The 19,021-nt window shown below is 36.0% G+C and overlaps 1 protein-coding gene across 1 annotated transcript in view; it reads left to right on the top strand.

Annotated features, from left to right (window-relative positions):
• Positions 1 to 19,021, top strand: part of CEP128 (centrosomal protein 128) — a 347,268-nt gene that overhangs the window by 13,929 nt on the left and 314,318 nt on the right. The window contains exons 3-6 of the mRNA XM_063091601.1: positions 2,755 to 2,881; positions 3,893 to 4,011; positions 8,719 to 8,810; positions 12,727 to 12,799. Coding sequence (XP_062947671.1) covers positions 2,755 to 2,881; positions 3,893 to 4,011; positions 8,719 to 8,810; positions 12,727 to 12,799 — 411 coding nt within the window. The remainder of the gene's footprint in view (positions 1 to 2,754; positions 2,882 to 3,892; positions 4,012 to 8,718; positions 8,811 to 12,726; positions 12,800 to 19,021) is intronic.

Genomic DNA, 19,021 nt, shown 5'->3' with positions numbered 1-19,021 from the left:
TATGTTCCTATATGTTCCATGGTGGCTTTTTTTTTTGTGGTAGGGAGAGTGTGTGTGTGTGAAAATTTTATTCATCAGCTTTTAGTTACAACTTAGGATTTGTTAGCAGATAAACCCACGTAAAAAGGATGCTAGCTCGTTCTGCTTTTGGCATTGGTGGATAAGATTATTTTGGATCAACTCTCCTACTGAGAACAACTAGAAAGGTGAAAAAAATGTAAAATATAATATTATAACTGATCAGAGAACTACTAAGGCAGTGAAGAATTTCGTAGTCAGGATCTGGGGGGAAAAAAAAAAAAAAAAGGAGGTCCAGAAGGGTAAGTCCTGTATTTGGGATTCTTTTCTTCCTTCAAAATGACAGCGGATTCCAGAAGAGGTGGTTTAGAAGCAGAGAGGCTAGGATTAGAGCTATCAGTCAACTCAAAAGACTAGCAAGACCAAAACTGAAGTTCAGGAGCCCTCCAGCTTTTAATTGAGACCCCCAAAGAGTATAGCCTAGGAGAAATGGTAAATTGAAAATAAGAGATGTGATGCGTTGAAAATATACCAGCCCTCATGGGGATAAAAATCTATCTTTGAATAATCTGAATTCGTAACTGGATTAAGGTGATCTGGGATTGCTAATGACCCTAGCCTGACTTCCTGCTAGAATCAAAACCAAATCCCTTCTGAAGGAAGGCATCATCCTCCAGATGTCTACACTTTAAATTATGTCTACACTTTTTCATGTACAATGTCAACCCCATGATAAAAAAAAATGTGCAGGCATAAGAGAATATGAAAGGGGACTAAAAACAAATGGGAAAAAGCTGACAATAGAAACATACATGGAACTGTAAAGTAACTGTGATTAACATGTTCAAGAAATTAAAAGACAGGATTGAGAATTTATGCAGAGAAATGAAAACTAAAAAAGGACCAAATGAAAATTCTAGACACTGAAAAATAAGATAACCTAAATAAAAACTAACCAACCCTTAATGGATGGATTAAACAGCAGCTTGTGTATAACTGTAAAGAGAATTAATAAATTGAAAGATAGGCCATCATAAGATATCCAAAAGGAAAAACAGAAGAATGAAAGGATGAGAAATATAGAAAAGAGAATGGGAGACATACAGGATTTAGTAAAAAGGTATAACTTAAATGCAATTGGATATCCACAAGGAGAGGGGAGAGAGAATGGGAGCAGAAACAGTGTATGAAGAGGTGATGGCTGAAAATTCACAACACGTGAAAGATGTCAGGCTGTAGATTCTATGATCTCTATGGGTCAAAAATGGGATAAATGCAAATAAAACTTCACATAGTCATATCACAGTATAAAGTTCAATATAGAGAGAATTAAAGATATAATCTTAAAAATAGCCAGATTACTTTCAAAAAGAAGCAATAGTAAAAAAAATGACAGCTGCCTTTGCTTCTAACTGAAAACAGACTTAGCTTGCAAGATGCGACTAATAAAGGTAAACACAAGAAAAGTTACAAGACCTGGTTTTATATTATTGTTGTGTCACTAATTTGTGTGATCTAAAGTCACTTTACATTTCTAGTCCTTTTCTCATGTTACAGTTTGGATTTGAGCTTTTTAGCTTTAACATTGTTTAATTTTATTCTAAGCATTTTGTCATGGATTACTGACACACTACTTTTTGTTCATTGTATAAGACCTCTGATGTGCTTACATGTTATTTTACTTAAGTGTAAATAACTCTCAAGGTAGACTTTGATTCTCCGGGCTTCATATGTATGTTTCCATGGACTGATAGGCTGGGTCCTATGGCTGGCGAGTACTAAGGCAGGATGGTATTGCACATATCCCTTTAGGGAAGCAGGGAACAGAAGGATGTGGAAATATTAACCTTCCCTCTCCTCTCCTGCCAAAATGAGAGGGACAAAAGGGGTAGATTCCTGAAACTTTCATTTTACCTCTTTTAATCCAGATTGTTTTAACCTTGGTTTTCTAGAAATCCAAGTGCTTGAAATGAAAAAGGATTTTCTTCATTTGTGGCTCATATTCTGTGTCATTTGTGTTTTTCTTTCAACTGAAGCTACTTACTTTTTGCACATTTCCCCAAGAAATATAAGATAGAATAAGTAGTGACAGATACCATTTGAGACTTGTTCTTTCCATAAATGATATTCTACCTTTTAACCCTGGCCGAATTTAGAAAACCCTGTTTCTTCAAATCAATTGTTTTGTTGACATTCTGTTTAAAGAGTTATAGATGACTTGTTCCATTGATCTACGCATTATTGTTTTTAATTTTTGTTTTGTTTTGTTTTTAATCATTAGTTTTTATTCATCCTTGGGTAAGAAAGATATCTAGACCTGAAGTTTTCCAGCCATTCAGTGTGTGTGGGTTTTCTTCAGCTTTACTCTTTGTTCCCTTGGATCTCAGTTGAATCCTCTTCTCAGGTGGATACCTGTGTACAGCTCGGGACATTATTCTCAGTATTTAGCGTGTTTTTATTTAATGTAGCTATTTAGGTCTAAGGAGGTGTTTTCTTATGTCCCCTGCAGGCTGACTCCCTAATAACCTTGAGAGCATTTGGACAACTGTAATCCTCAGTGTTTACTGACAGTCTGACATCTGACCCCATAGTTTTCTGGGATTTAAAGTCTTTGAATGAATGAAAGTGGTGTTCTTATACAAGTCGGGCAGTGTACATTGTTTCATAGGAGCAGTCATTTGTATTTGGAAGTTTTTAAAAAGAATAATTCCCCTTTCATTATATTCTTTAAACTAGTTAAAAGAAAGCTTGGAACAGTCAATAGATCATCTGCGGAGTCAACGTTTATTGAGAAACTCAGGGGGGAGGAGTGTTTCTGCTACAAGTCTGACTGCAAGTGACCTCGATGGTGGCACTGTGACAGGTAAACTCCTTAAATGTTTTGAAAACCCTTTTGTTTGTTTTAAAAATATTTCTGAAGTACCTATTAAATACACTTAATCTTTGGAGAAATACAACCCATGCATATCATATAGATAAAGTGTTAGAACATGCAGTTGTCAAGGATTTTATAGTGCATATTTTGAAATATATTTAAGGGTCTTTGTTATTCTATTAGTTTTGTTTTTCTCAGACTCTGTACACCACAAAGAGCTTTACCTGACAAAACTTGGATTTAATTCTCTGGTGCCAAATAATCAAAACAAACACACAAATAAGATTTAATACTTCGTGTACTTTCTGGGTTTAGAAGTCTTGTGCTAGCATTGTTTTTCAAATGTCTTATTAAGAAATATCCTATGACACTTGTTAAGAACAGGTAAATTTTAGCTTGGGTGTGCAGCTGGATATCAATGGCTAAAGGTTATAACAGTTTGATTGTAGCACTGAGATTCATGTTTGAATTGAAAAGGAAAATCTGCAGTGAAGGGAAATGATTTAGATAAATCAAACACCGGTACCTCACATTGTTAATATTGCTGTTGATCATGATAATGATTAAAAATTGGACAATATCATCTATTTTTTAATGTAGTTAGCTGGTTTTTATTGATTTTTATACACTGTTCAGATTTTAGTTCATTTGAAAAACTGTGTTTTATTAGTATTATGTTAGTAAGCCATATAAGCTTTTTTATTTAGTAATTTATTAATTTTACGTGATTAAATATTGCTTCTTTGGAAAGTATAGAAAATTGGAACTTTTGATATGTTCTATTTCTAGGTTACTTCTGTTGTTCATTTTATCTGCTTTAAGAGCAAGATTACTGTCAATGTTGTGGGACTTTATATTCACAACAAGATATTTGTGAAATACTCTGGGTTAAGGACATGTGTGTATATCCACAAGTGGTATGCATTTACTGAGTGAAATTTTATATTGTTTCTTCTCATGCAGTGTTTTAATCCCCTCTCTTTTCTTTCCATTGTAAAGAGAGCCATCGTTTTCCACCTACCTCACCTCTGAAGGACTATGGGGATCCACAGAGTATTAAACGAATTAGATCCAGAACTGGTGTCCGGTTTGTTCGGGAGACTGATGATGTAGTCCAGGTACTTTGTACCATTCTATAATTTGTATGCAGCATTTCCTTACATTTCTGTATAAATGACTAACACTTGAATTTTATGGCTATATTTTAACCAAGAATTCGATCATCAATGACTTTGTACTGATTTTTTTTTAAACCTAGCAAACTATTTTATTTTCAATGTATGAATCATCATAATACATTTATTTTGAATTTTGTTATGGAGGTTTATATGTTGCAGAACATTTTGAATTGAGTTTAGTTGGGTATGTTTTGTTTTCTTCTTTGTTCAGGTAGCTTACTCTTCTGTAAACCCTGCTAAGTTAGCTACTTTCTATTTTGCTAAGTTTGGTTTAGTATGAACAAGTTAGTCCTTGTGGGCTTGACCTATTGATTTTCCCACCGTAGTGTTTTTCTGATTGCTGAAATATTCATGGAGCCACTATCTGTGAAGTAAGAAATTCCATACTTCATGTATTCACTAAAGATTTCTGAAGTATTAGTTTTATGGACATGTTTCTTTCCTGCTTCTTAAAATTTCTCCGCAGAGCTGAATTTTTTTCTTTTGTTATCTTTGGTATCTAAATTAATTAGAAAAAGACTAGGGAAAGTTTCTGATTTTGACATCTTTGTTTTGCTAGTTTTAGAATTGGGTGCTCAAAGTTTGTGTTAGGATACTCATCTGTAGCTATTGCTTATTACAGTGTAAGATAAAGAGAGAATAGAACCAAATGCATTAGAAAACACCTTGTGGAAACATTTCTTTGACTGTGCAATTTTTTGACAGGTGCAACTTGGTAGCATGGACTATGTGATTAAACCTACTGAAAAGAACTATATCTTAACATTACCCATTTACCCTTTTATTCTACTTATTTAGTGCCTCTGTCACTGAGACAGTGTTTATGCTTGGAAACAGTGATGAGCAAAAACCTTCCCTTTTCATTGAGTTCTAATCTAGAGGTGGAGCTAGATATTAATCAAATAAGTACATAAATAAACCCATAATAATGAACTCAGATGCATGCTATAATGGAAAGAAGCATAAGGTTACAGGAGTGTGTAGCAGAGGGACCTGCCCCAGTCAGGGAAGACTTTCTGGAGAAAGGCTGATTGAGCTGAGATCTGAAAGTTGAGTGAGAGTCATTCCAGATAGAACAAATAACTTGACAGGAGAGAAGATAGCACCTATGAGCAGTTTAAAGAAGGCCATGTGGCTAAAGAAGTGTGAAGGGCTGAGACCATGCAGAACCTTGTAAGGGGCTGGCAAAGTAGTGTGAAGAGCTCACTTTGGCTCTAGTGGGAAATGTTGTCAATGTGGGCATAACAATTAAGAGGGTACCACTGTGTTCTGGGTATGAATTAAAGGTCGCTTAGATTAGGATAAATGGAGTTGGAGTGAAGGAATAGGTTTAAAAGCTTTTTAGTGGATAAAATTGAAAGGTCTTGAAGATCAAATAGCCACGTGGGGTAGGTAGGAATGAGTGAAAAGGTGTGGTCAAGGACGAATCCTAGGATTCTTGTTTGCAAAACTGGAAAATCATGATGGCAAAACCATCTCATTATGGTCTGTTGTTCATCCACGATACTACCTCCACTTTTTTATTTTTATAGTTTTTTCTTATTTTAAATTCATTTTCTTAAGATGACTCTTAGCTCCACTTGACTGTATACTTGTTAATGCTCCCAGTGAAAAATTTGTGGTTTGTTTACACATCTGTTGACTGTGGCAGATTGTGAGACATTTGTTTCCCAGCACAGTAGCTGGCACCAATTAGTTGCACAATGTACATTTCTTGAAAATGAATCAATTTATTGTTTCTGCAAGTCTATGTAAGTTAAGATTTTTTTATTATAAATTACTGCATGCACATGCATATATAGCATATATATATTTATAGCATACAGAAACACACATACACTCACAGTATTAGTCTGTTTCTGTTGCTTATAACAAAATATCTGGAACTGGTTTGTAAGCAAACGAAATTTATTGCTTATAGTTTCTGAGGCTGGGAAGTCCAAAGACACTTGGTGAGGGCCTTCTTTGGTGGTGGCTTTACAGCAACGCAGGGGTCCCACATGGCAGAAAATGTCGGTGCAGAGAGAGAGAAGCTCTTCATGTGCTCTCCTTTTAAAGCCCTCAGAACCATGCCTATGACCATAATTATTAATCCATTCATTAGGGCATAGTCATCAGAATCTAATCACCTCTTCCAGGCCCCACCTTTCAATTACTGTTATAGGATTTCCCACCCTCAACAGTTACAATGGGGATTCAACTTTAACGACTTTTGGGGGCCCACTCAATCCACTGCATTCTGTCCCTGGCCTCCAAAAACTCATGTCCTTTTCACATGCAAATACATTCATCTCATCCCCCAAATCTTAACTTGTTTCAACTCAAAAGTGCAAAATTCAAGGTCCCATTTGTGAAGTCAAAACAATTTATTTCCTTCCAAGATAACAATGGCAGGACAAGCATAGGGTACACATTCCCATTCAAAAAGGGAGAAATAGGCCAAAAGAAAGGGGTAACAGGTTCTAAACAAGTCTGAAACTGAACAGGGCAGGCATTAAATCTTACAGCTAGTGAATTATGTACCTTCATTCCATGTTCAATGTCCTCTGCATGCTGGTGTGGCAGCTCCGCTTCTATGGCTTTCCTGGTCTGAGGCCGTTCTTCAGTTCTCGTGGGCTGGTGTTGCACACCGGTAGATCTACAATTCTCGGGTCTCCATAGTGGTCCTGCTCCCATGGCTCCACTAGGCATGGCCTTGGTTGGGTTTTTCTTCTACAGCTCTGACCCCACATTTTCACTTGGCATTGCTCTAGCCAAGGCTTTCTGTGTGATTCCACCTCTGTGATGTATCTCTTCTTGGGTCCCCAGACTTTTCCATACATCCTTTGAAATTGAGGTGGAGGCTCTGAAGCCTCCACAGTTATGGCATTCTGAGAGCCTACAAACTTAACACCATGCGGGTGCCTCCAGGGCTTCCAGCTTGTATCTTTCAAAGCTGTGGGTCCAGCCTCACCGGGGACCAATTTAGCCATGGCTGAAGCAGCCAAAGCAGCTGGGGTGCTGGTGCTAGAAGCAGCTTCCCGAGGTGGTCCTAGGCAGTGAGCTCTTGGAGGGCTCCTGGGACCTCTTCCCTGAGACCATTCTGTCTCTCTAGGCCTTGGGGCCTGTAACGGAAGACACAACCTCCCATATCTCTGAAATGCCTTCACAGTCTTTTTTTCCCTTCTCTTGATCATCCTTTTCTTCTGTACTAATCTTCTTAGCAAATGGTCACTGGGCTACACCATCGAATTGTTCTCCTGAAAATGCTCTCTGCTTTTCTACCACATGGCCAGGCTGCAAATCTTTATGCTCTGTTTTCCTTTTAATTATAAATACTGGTTTTATGTCATGCCTTTGCTGCCATAACTCAGCATAGGCTGTTACAAGTAGCCATGCAGCTTCCTGAATGTTTTGCTGCTTAGAAATTCTTTCGCCAAATATGCTGGGTCAGCACCTTTCACATTCCTTCTGTAAAACTTTTGGGCATGAATAGAATGCAGCCAAGTTCCTTGCAAGTTCATAGTAAGGGTGATCTTTGCCCTAGTTTCCAATAAACTCCCATTATAGGATTTCCTACCATCAACAATTATAGTGAGGATTAAGCTTTAATGACTTTGGTGGGGGGCCATTCAATCCACTGCATAGGTGTGTATATGTGTGTGTGTGTGTGTGTGTGTGTGTGTGTGTGTGTGTGTGTGTGTGTGTGTGTACAGAGAGAGAGAGAGAGAGAATGCACATGAACACCACGTAACCACCATGCAGGCCAAGAAATAGAGTATTATCATACTCCCAAGCCTATTTTATGCTTCCTTTTTTCCCAAGGGATATTCACTGTCCTGACTTTCATATTCATCCTTCTTTTGCTTTTGAAAAAGTATAATTTTTACTACTTATATCTTGTTTAGTATTGCCTGCCTTTAAGTTTTACATAATGGAATACTACTATATATATATATTTTGTAATTTGCTTTTTTTGTTTGATACGTTTTTGACATTCAGCCTTACTAATGTGTGGTTGGCTTTGCTCATTTTATTTTCACTGCTGTATGGTACTTCACTGGAGGAATATGCCACAATTTATCTTCAGTCTACTCTTGATCGACTTTTGGTTTGTTTCTAGTGTTTTCTCATTATGAATACTGCTGCTCCCTACTTTTCTTTGTAAATGGTTCCTAACGTATGTGGGCAAGAGTTTCTCTACTTTACTTTCTCAGGGGTTGTTGAACTAGGGCATGTGGGCTGATAGAATAATATTTATTGTAATATAGCCATGCTCAATTGTTATGGCTTCTTTTGTACTTCAGTGGCAGAGTTCAGTAATTGTGACAGAGAGGATATAGCTTGCAAGCCTGAAATATTTGCTATTGGATCCTTTATAGAAAAAGTTTGCTGAGCCCTTCTTTAGGGAATGTACAAGGAGTAGAGTTGCTGTACGATAGAGAATGTGATGGTTAATGTTATATGTAGCTTTGTAAAAACTGCTTTTCTTTTAAATAAAAATTTTTTATTTTTTTCAGAATAGGCATTTTATTTCATCTTTTCTTAATAACATTATTGAACTTGATTATTGTTGCAAAGAACAAGATCTTATTCTTACCTTTAGTGAATCTTCGTGGAACAATTTAACAGAATCCTAAGTGGATAATTATGTTTTGTCTTTGCTAGCTTCATGCTTTTCATCAGTCCCTCCGAGACCTCAGCAGTGAACAAGTTCGCCTTGGTGATGATTTCAATAAGGAACTTTCCAGAAGAAGCCGGTAAAAGCATAATGTGCTTTTCATTGGAAGCATGAAGTATTAAGAGAATAAATTAGCTTCTATAATTGACATGTTTACATAGATTTAAAAAACAATGCTGTGTTTCTTACTCCAGTATTTTAAAATTTAAAAATAGAACTGTTCAGAGACCTTTGAATTTAGAATATATCATGACTCAATGTTAGACAAACTAATTCCATATTTCTAAAAACACTTTAATATAATGGAATGTTGACATTATGGAGAGATACGTTGTGAGACCTTAGTATAGAGGTAGATTTGCAAATTCATTGGAGAGAGAGACGGACAGATAGACATAGACACAGACAGCTACCGAGATTGAGACCGATTGATCCTTGGCATTACAGAAAAAAAAAAGAAATATAATGTGGAATTTATCAGTGGACATGAGCCATTGTAGAAACTGATAGTTTAGCTTTTAGCTGAAATCTTCAAAAGCCAGTGGTTAACATCTGCCCAGTCCTTGCAATTTTGTCAATTCTGGATAGCCCCCAAGAATTATCATTTAATTTAAAACGTCTGCAGTGTCTTTTCATTTTTATCATCAGAAGTGGCAGGTGGCTTTCTTTTGCAAGCCATATTTTTTTAAGAAGCAAAAGTGTTTATACCTTCTTAAGAGTTAAAATCTATACACAGCCAAGATTAGGGACCAACAAAGCTGCATTGAAATTTGTTTACTAAGTTCACTTGCTAACTTTAGCTGCCTGTATCATAGCACACACCAATTCTGTGTTGCTGCAACAAAAAGAGTCAAAACTATAAATGTTAGGGCTGAGCCCGTGGCGCACTCAGGAGAGTGCGGCGCTGGGAGAGCAGTGATGCTCCCGCCGTGGGTTCGGATCCTACATAGGACTGGCCGGTGCACTCACTGGCTGAGTGCTGGTCACGAAAAAGACAAAAAAACCCCAAAAAACCAAAAACTATAAATGTTAAATCTATGAATATCAAATATAGTCTGCATAACTTATCTGCTTTTAAGGGAGGAAGTCAGGAAATTGAGTAATAAAGACTACTATTGTTATTATTTCTGGTATTATTAGCTAATATTATTGAACACATTGTATGCTAAGCAGATTTAAGTTTAATTCTTGCAACAACTCTATGAGCTAGTCATTTTTATTTTGTCTATTTCATGGATGAGGAAACGGGCACAGAGAGGTGAAATAACTTAGCTTGCTGGATATCAAACAGGAGGAATGTAGTGGAGTCAGAATTCATATCTACATAGTAAGGCCCCAAAGTCTCTGCTCTTTACTAATTAATATATTGTGGTTCAAAATAATTTTCACATGTAGCTGATATGACTAAAACATTTAAATTCCTGAATTGTGAGCTGTGTTATCGAGCTATATTATTAATATTTTAAATTGGTAAAGCTTAGTTTACTACTTATATTTTGTTGATAAAATCGAAATGGCATTAACATTCTATATAGTGTGTTTTCATTTGGAATGGTTTTATATAGCTTATATACGTTTGATGGAAGAGTATCAATTAAGCACTGGGAACATGAGTTTCAGGAAATAGTTGCCCTATAAGAAGATACAGGGGAAGTTGCAGGGATGGTTTAGTTGATTCGTTTAAATGATTTGGACGTGCAGTGTTGGAAAGGGACTCCTCTGATCTATAGACTGGTAGCATCTGGTAATAGTCTGCGTGAACCAGCAGTATGTGTAAGGCTGAGAAACTTTATTTAACACAGAATCAGAGTCAAGTTTCTTGTGAAATGAGGTGGCCTAACTTTGTGGATGAGTAAACTTTTTAGGATCCAGTTCTGCTTTGCTAGTACCACAAATTCTTAATTTGTGTTTATAAAAATACTGGGTAGGAAGCTACAAGGTTTAACTTTCTATTTGATTCATAAAGGTTGGTATTCTCATTTAATTACTTTTATTTTATTTTTTGACATTTATTGCAAAAAGTACATGGAATACTAAAAGTACATTGGTAAGCAAGCTTTTGGAAAGGATTGAATAGTTTAATTTAGAGCTCTCCTATTTTGAATGCCATATGAAAAATTGATTTGAGGAGGGCAAGGTAAAAGTGTATTGTATTAGCGTATGAGGGCTGATGATGGCTTGACCAAGATTATGACAAGGGAGAGATGGACAGGGGTATGTTTTGAGACTTTTTTTTTTTTTTTTTTGAGATTAAAGAGACAGGATTTGGTAATAGATTGGATGTGGGAAGTGAGAATAACTAAGGATGACTCCCAGATTTCCACCTCGAGTAACTGGGTAGATGGTAATTCTACTTCCTGAGGTATGGAAGACTGGCTGAGGTAGGTGAGGTGTAGAAATTAAAGGTCTGGCCTTGGATATGTTAGGTTAGAGATACCTGTGAGATATCCAAACGGAAATGTAAAATATGGAGCTAGATATTTACTCTGGAGCTCAAAGGAAAAGTCTTTGTTAGAGATACAAATTTCAGAGTGGTCAGCACGTAGAAGTGGCATTTGAAACCATGGGAATGGATGATATCAAGAGAGAGACTATAGCGAGAGCATCCAGGACAGGGCTGAGTGCCCAGGAACTCCAATATTTAGGAGACTTATGTACAAGGAGGAGTTGGCCTAAGAAGGAATGGCAGTGAGATGCGGGAAATCCAGGAGAGCATGGAGCCACAAAAGCCAAGAAAGAGGTAAAAGCAAAGACATTACCTTTTTAAGGTAACTTCTTTCTGAGGAAATTACCTAAGGACGTACAAGTAAAATAAGGTTGTAACCAAGAAAGAGGAAGATACAGATTATAAGAAATGGTAAAACTAACCTAGGGATCCAGTGGCAGTAACTCCAGAATGACAGCCATGTAGTGGGCCTAGGAAGTATTCACTTTAAATTAGCCCAGGAAAGGAAGTGTCCTTTGAGAAGAATGTAGTCAAGGAGAATGGAATAGATTGTTCACAGATGATTCAGTCAGGAGTGGGAGGAAAATATCAGTGGAAGTGATAAATAAGGTCCATATAAGGCCGCACCCAAAATAAAGAGAAAGCCTAGAAAAAAGAAGCACAAGAGAGTTATGATCCAAATGCAAAGCTGACTAAAATGTGAGCACGATAGAATGTGAGCATCAATTTGAATATGAGGGAATAATTTACAAGATGTATAAATATATTATGTACAATTATACAGGCAACTAGTCAAAGAACTAAAAATAGTAATAAATTAATCCAAAATCAGAGAAGACTGTGAGTGAGCTAAATATTTTTAAAACAGGAAATGACTAGAGTTGAAAATGAAGAAGGTAACCAGCAAATAAATTAAGAATGGAAATTGTTGTCCGTGGTTGCCAAGGGAAGTGAAGCCAGAGGCAAGAAGTGTGACAGAGAAGGGCTTTTTCTTTTCTTTGTTAGTCTTTCTGTACTGTTTGTTTATCACACATGTTATTAATTTGATGGGAAAAAACAGTAAGGAGAGATAAATTAGTGAGGACAGAGTTTGTATAACTCACTCTGATGTAATTTGATAATGAATTGCCAGAGATTGGATGTGAGATCAAGAGTTATATCCTCTCTCTTTCTCTCCCTCCTTCTCTTCCTTTCTTCTTAATTTAAAATGAGAGATATTGCAGTATGTGTGTTTATTGAAGGCGATGTTCCAATGTAGCGGTGGCTCTCAAAGTTTGGTCCCCAGACCTGCAGCATCAGTATCACTTAGGAATTTGGAGACATGCACATTCTTGGGTGCCATCCCAGATTTACTGATTCAGAAATTTTGGGAGTGGGGTCCTGCAGTCCGTGTTTTAAAAGCCCTCCAGGAGTTTCATATGCTTACTAACATTTGAGAACCTCTACAGCAGAGTATTATGTAATAACATAATTACTGTGTAATAAATTTCAGTAATTCTGTGTAGTTTCTCAAATATCCAGCTTAAAATCTTTTTCTTTGTTTGCTTAGGTCAGATGCCAAAACAAAAAGGGCTCTGGAAGAATTGACTGAAAAAGTTCATGAAGTTCAGAAGCAAGAAGTGGTGAGAACTCTTCGTTTATAAAAAGTTTTATTTCATATTTACTTGGTAGAAGGGTGGCTTGGCTGTTCACAACCATAATGAAGTTTAGTAGAGTTTAACCATTTGGGTGGTATATTCCATTTTGTCTAAAAATATTTTCTTGTATCACTTCCAAAATGTTCATGGGTTTTAAGTATTTAAGTTTGAAATATCACAGTAGTACTATATTAGAGGTAAAAATTAACATTTGTCTTAATTTTTACAGTTTTATTATGAACATTTGAAAGATATTTTGAATTTTATTGGTTCAATGATTCTTCTTATATTTTTTGGTTTGTTTTTTTGGTGGCTGGCTGGTATGACCTTGATGTTACACACTGCACCCTAACCAGCTGAGCTAACTGACCGGCCTGATTCTTCTATAGCTTTTATTAAATGATATTTGAGAAATGCAGAATGCTTTTTGTAAGTGACCCTGTAGCACTCCCCATTTAGTATTTTCAGGTCATCTCATGTAAGTGTGTAATCGCAATTGCTGTAAAGACCTTTTTGCTGTCTGTTTTTTGTTAAATATGTTTTTGTTTGATATGGTGCCAGTTGAAAATACCCCTAATCCCCAAGTTTATTTTATCAAACTCAGATTGTTGACACTCATTATTCTGTGATTTATTTTTATCAAATCTTTATCTTTGGTGGAATTAAGGTAAAAAATGAATGCATCACTTCAGCATGTCCCTAAGAGAAGGGTGCCCCAGCAACTGGGTTGGGTGGATGCAATGGCTCTGTGGTAATAGTCCCCTAGGGGGTAGAGCAGAGTAGCAGCTCTGCTTGTGGATGGCATACTAGTGGGTGGGCATGGTGTAGTGGTGGTTTAGCCTCAGGGATAGAGGGATGCAATTTCTACTCTGCACACTCTAGCAGTGGCTCCAGTTCCAACATGATGCACAGCAATGGCAGCATGGGCCACTGTGGGGTGGGTCACAGTGGTGGGCTCCTTCTATGGGCATAGCTCAGCATGTGGACTCTGGGGAGCTCACTCAGCTAGGCTCAGACCCATGAGGGCTTCAGGATTCTTCAGTAGTGAAGACTGCAGGCAGGTGTCTGCAGTGGTGATGGGGGCTGCTGGGGTCCTCTTGTTTACCCTTTTCCCACAGGGAGAAGTCTCCCCTGGTTCTTTGCTGATCCCAACTGGGAGGATAGGGTGGAGGCAAGATATTTCCTTCCATTCTGTATGTGGTCATCCTGGGGTTTGTGTTCTACAGGTCCTTCTTTGCTGTTCTCGAGAGCTCTCCTTTATTTATTTTGGTTGAAATGTGGTTGTTTATTTGTTGTTTTGGGTGTTCTTGTTGGGGAAGAAGAGTCCTAAGAGCTTCTAGTTGGCCAACCTGCTGACATCACTTCTGGAAGTCTTATACATCTTTTATAAAATTTATTCCTTGAATTTAATATCTTTCATGTAATTTTACAGGGTGTCATTTAATATTTAAAAAAAAGTTTTAGTATCATAATCTTTGTCTTTTATTTGAAGGATTTACCCTATTACATTTAATGTAAATGTTTATTTAGTTTATGTAAATCTACCATCTTACTATTTGCTTTCTGTTCTTCCCATCTATATTATGTATGTTTCCTTTTTGATTTTTTCTAGTCTTTTGGCTTCGTTAGTTTTTGTTTTTTTATTTTCCACATATATTAGCTTGATAATTATATCTTGTTTTGTTTTTCTTTTAATGGTTAACCTATGGTTTAAAAACACATGTCCTTTGATTTATTGAATCTAATAAAAATTAACATTTTTAGCTCTTCCCAGAAAATTCAAGGATCTTAGAACACTCTAACTCCATTAACGTCATTTTCTACTTTTATGCTATTGTTGTCATGTATTTCAATTTTATGTTTAATTGAATGACATAAGACATTACTGTTATTTTATGCAGTAATTGCTTACTTAGGTTTGCCTTTATGTTTATTGTTCTTCATTCTTCTTTCATTTCTGTGTCTTTGAGATTTTACATCTGCCTTAAGAATGTATTTTAAAATTTTCCTTAGCGTGAGTGTGCATATATGCCTAATAGTATTGCTTTTAGAATTTCCTTTAGAGTGGGTCTTTTGGCTACAGACCTTCTCTGTATTTGTCTGAAAAATGTCTTTATTTCATTGTCTTGGTTGAGAGGAATTTTCACTGGATATAAAATGATAGAGGGATGTTTTTTTCCTGTTCTCTACTTTGAAGATATCATTTAATCATTTTTTAGGTTTCATTATTTCTGTTGAAAAGTTTACTGTTAGTCTTATTGATGCTGTTTTTTGGAAGGTAATATATATTTTTCTCTAATTGCTTTTGAGTTTTTCCTCTTAGTCTTTGATTTTCTACAGTTTTCCTATGATGAGTTAGTTTTGTGTATGTGTATGTGTAGGTGTGTGTGTGTGTTTAATTTGTTGCTTAATGCTATTTTTAGTGCCATTATCTCTTCTCTGCTTTTGTCTCATTCTTTTTTTCAAATTTCATTTAATGTTGAATTTTTTGCTCTACCCCTTTGTCTCTTGTGCTCTTCTGTAATTTTTATTCTTTGTTCCTCCATTCTTTATTTTGAATATTTTCTTCTGAGCTTTTATTTAGTAACTTATTCTCTTCAGGGGAGTCAAATCTATTAAACCTACCCACTGATTTTCATTTTCAGTCATTGCATGTTTCACTTCTAGAATTTTTATTTGACTGTTTCTAACTTTTGCCAAAATCCTCAGTCTGTATATCTGTGTCTCAAAACTCCATTATCTAGATCTTCTGTAGTTCTGTTTCTATTGTCTGTTATCTCTTACTTTTCTTAGATTTTAATCACATTGTTTTTGCCTGCTATTTATTTTTGATTGTCTAGTTATTTGTTTGGTGACAGAAAATTAATTTTCTGTAAATAAACTAGAGTAGATAATTCGAGGCCTAGGATACCTAGGTTATTATTATGTATGAGAATACATACATTTGTTTTTTGTTGCCAGTAGCAATCTTTGATTACCTTATTATCTATTGTTGAGATATTTAAAACTTAAACTAGAGTGCCATGTCTCATGTATTTCTGGTTCACCCTTACTGCTAGTGTGTAACACTTCAGGATTCTAGTTCAAAGGCTGAAATTTTCTAGTTTTCCTTCTCTTATTGATTTGTACTTTTATACCAATGTGGTCTGAAAAGATACTTAAGTTTGTTAAGACTTGTTTTGTGACCTAATATGATCTATCATTCAGAATGTTCCACATGCATTTGAGAAGAATGTGTATTCTGTTGCTTTTTGGTGGAACGTTCTGTATATGTTTGTTATGTCCATTTGGTCTAAAGTATAGTTCAAGACTAATGTTCCTTATATTTTTCTATTTGAATGATCTGTCCATTGTTGAAAGTCGGATATTGAAATTCCCTACTGTTATTGTGTTTCTGTCTATCTTTCCCTTTGGATTTCTTAATATTTGCTTTTTATGTTTAGGTGTTCTGATATTGGGTGCATATATATTTATAATGGTCATATAGTCTTGATGAATTGATATGTTTATACTTATATAGTGACCTGTCTGTTTCTTTTTACAGTTTTTGACACTGTCTATTTTGTCTGATATAAATATAGCTACTCTTGCTCTCTTAAGGTTTTCATTTGCATGGAGTAACTTTTCTTCATTCCTTCATTTACAATTTATCTGTGTCCCTAAAGCTGAAGTGAGTCTTTTGTAGACAGCATATAGTTGGGTCATACAAACATTTTTAACCATTTAGCCACTATATGGCTTCTGATTGGAGAATTTAGTCCATTTACATTTAAAGTAATTATTGATAGGGAAGGCCTGCCATTATCTTAATAGTTTTCTGTCTGTTTTATAGTTCCTTTTTCCATTATTCCTCTCTTGCTGTGTTTCTTTGTGAGTTTATGATTTTCTGTAGAGCTATGCTTTGAGTATTTTTTTTTCTTTATCTTTTAAATGTCTACTATAAGTTTTTTTTCCTTGTGGTTATCATGATGCTTACATAGAACATCTTATAGTTATAACATTCTATTTTATGCTGATAGCAACTTAATTTTGACTATATACAAAAACTCTACACTTTCATTTCTCCTCTAATATTTTACATTATTGATGTTACAGTCTTCCTCTTTTAAATATTGTATATTTATTAAGATATTATTATGGTTATTTTTAATACTTTTGTCTTTTAACTTTTATACTAAAGTTAAAAAGTGATTTGATTTAAGCACTACTATTACAGTGTTGGAATATTGTGAATTAGACTATATTCTTACCTGCTCAAAAATTTTTTTAATTTTTATTTTACTTCTCAATATACATTGTAGTTGATTTTCATGCCCCTTTACCTGTTCCTCTCCACTTCCTCCCCTCCCCACCCCACATCATATCTGTTCACTTGATTTAAATAGTTCAAGGAATTTTTGTGGTTATTCTGTCTTCTTCCCCAGACTATATTCTTACCTTTACAGTGAATTTTATACTTTCATATGTTTTCATGTTGCTAACACTTTAAAAAAAATTTCAACTTGAAGAACTTTCTTTAGTATTTCTTGTAAGGTATGTCTAGTGGTGGTGAACTTTCACAGCATATCTGTCTGAGATTGTCTTTATCTTTTCATTTCTGAGGGATAGCCTTATGGGGTATAGTATTTGTGGTTGTCAATTTTTTTTTTTCCCTCCAGGTCTTTGAATATATCATCTCATTCTTATGTGGCTTTCAAGGTTTCTGCTGAGCAATACACTGATAGTCTGATCAGGGTTCCTTTGTATGGGATGAGTTGTTTTTCTTTTGCTGCTTTCAACATTTTATTTTTGTCTTTGACTTTTGAGAATTTGAGTATATTGTGTCTCAGTGAAGATCTTTTTATATTTACTTTATTTGATGTTCTTTGGACTTCATGAATCTGGATGTTCATCTTTCTCTCCAGATATGGGAAGTTCTGTGTCATTATTTCAATAAGTGAACTTTTCCCCCACCTTCTCTTTTTCTGCTCCTTTCAGGATTTCCTTAGTGCGTATGTTGGTTCACTTGATGATGCTCCATAATTATCTTAGTATTTTATTCACCTTTTTTCTTATTTTCTTAACTTTTTCTTTTTGTTCTTCTGAGTGGGTAATTTTCGTGACCTGTCTTTAAGTGCACTGACTCTTTCTTCTGCTTGATTTAGTCTGCTTTGAAGCTCTCTATGGAATTTTTCATTTGAGTCATTGTGTTCTTCATCTCCAGAATTTCTGTTTTCTTCTTTTTTGTGGTTTCTCTTTGTTGAACTTATAACTTTGTACATGCATCATTTTCCTGATTTTATTATCTGTATTCTCTTGTAGGTCACTGAACTTATTTAATTTGATTATTCTGTATTCTTTGTCAGGCAGTTCTAAGGTCTTTATTTCTTTAGGTTTGGTTACAGATACTTTGTTATGTTCCTTTGATGGTATCAGGTCTCCCTGACTTTTCATGATCCTTGTGGCCTTGGCATCTATGTATTTGAAGTAGACACCACTTTGAAACTTTACAGACTGCCTTTGGCAGGGAAAGCCTATCTGTCAGTTTGTACAGAGATTTTGGGCAGTCCATCTGTCAGGGGCCATGGTGTCCTTGCTGCTGTAGTTATCTTGGGGACTGGACTTGTACCTGGGTCAGCAGGTTTACTGACCTGGCACCTGGCTCTATTGGGGCCAGCCTGGTACTTGAGTCTGTGGGTTTGGGCCTGGAGCCTGTGCCTCCTATGGCAGGACAGGATTTTGGGTCTAAAGGGGCTGGCGTGGTACAAAGGTCCTCTGGGATGGGCCTGTCAACTGGATCTGTAGGGATAACACTTGGTTCTCAGGAGTATGCCTGGAGCCTGTGTCTGTGGGGGATGGCATGGCATTTGGGTGGTCCTTGAGCATGAGTCTGTTGGGGTTAGCCTGGTGCCGCATGGGCCTGGTACCTGGGTCTGTGGGAACTGTCTTAGAGCCTGGTGTCTTCATGGGTGGGCCTGGGGCCTGAGTCTGTGAGGGGTGGTCTGGTGCTGGGTCAATAGAGATGGTCCTGTAGCCTGGATTTAGATAATTAGTATTTTAAATGCTTTCTTTTAATACTTTTATGTGGAGATTAACATTTATCTTATCCTTTTCCAAAAAGGATAAAAGGTGGTTTATTTTAAAATTGTCATATTTGCTGATGTTATTAATGTAATTTTAACTGCCCTCTCATATTTATTTTATTCTTGCTTTTAGTATTAGGTCCAC

Source organism: Cynocephalus volans, chromosome 3 (genome assembly GCF_027409185.1).
Source record: "Cynocephalus volans isolate mCynVol1 chromosome 3, mCynVol1.pri, whole genome shotgun sequence".
Lineage (NCBI taxonomy): Eukaryota > Metazoa > Chordata > Mammalia > Dermoptera > Cynocephalidae > Cynocephalus > Cynocephalus volans.
Note: the sequence above shows the minus strand (reverse complement) of the source record. Positions and strands in the feature narration are given on the sequence as shown.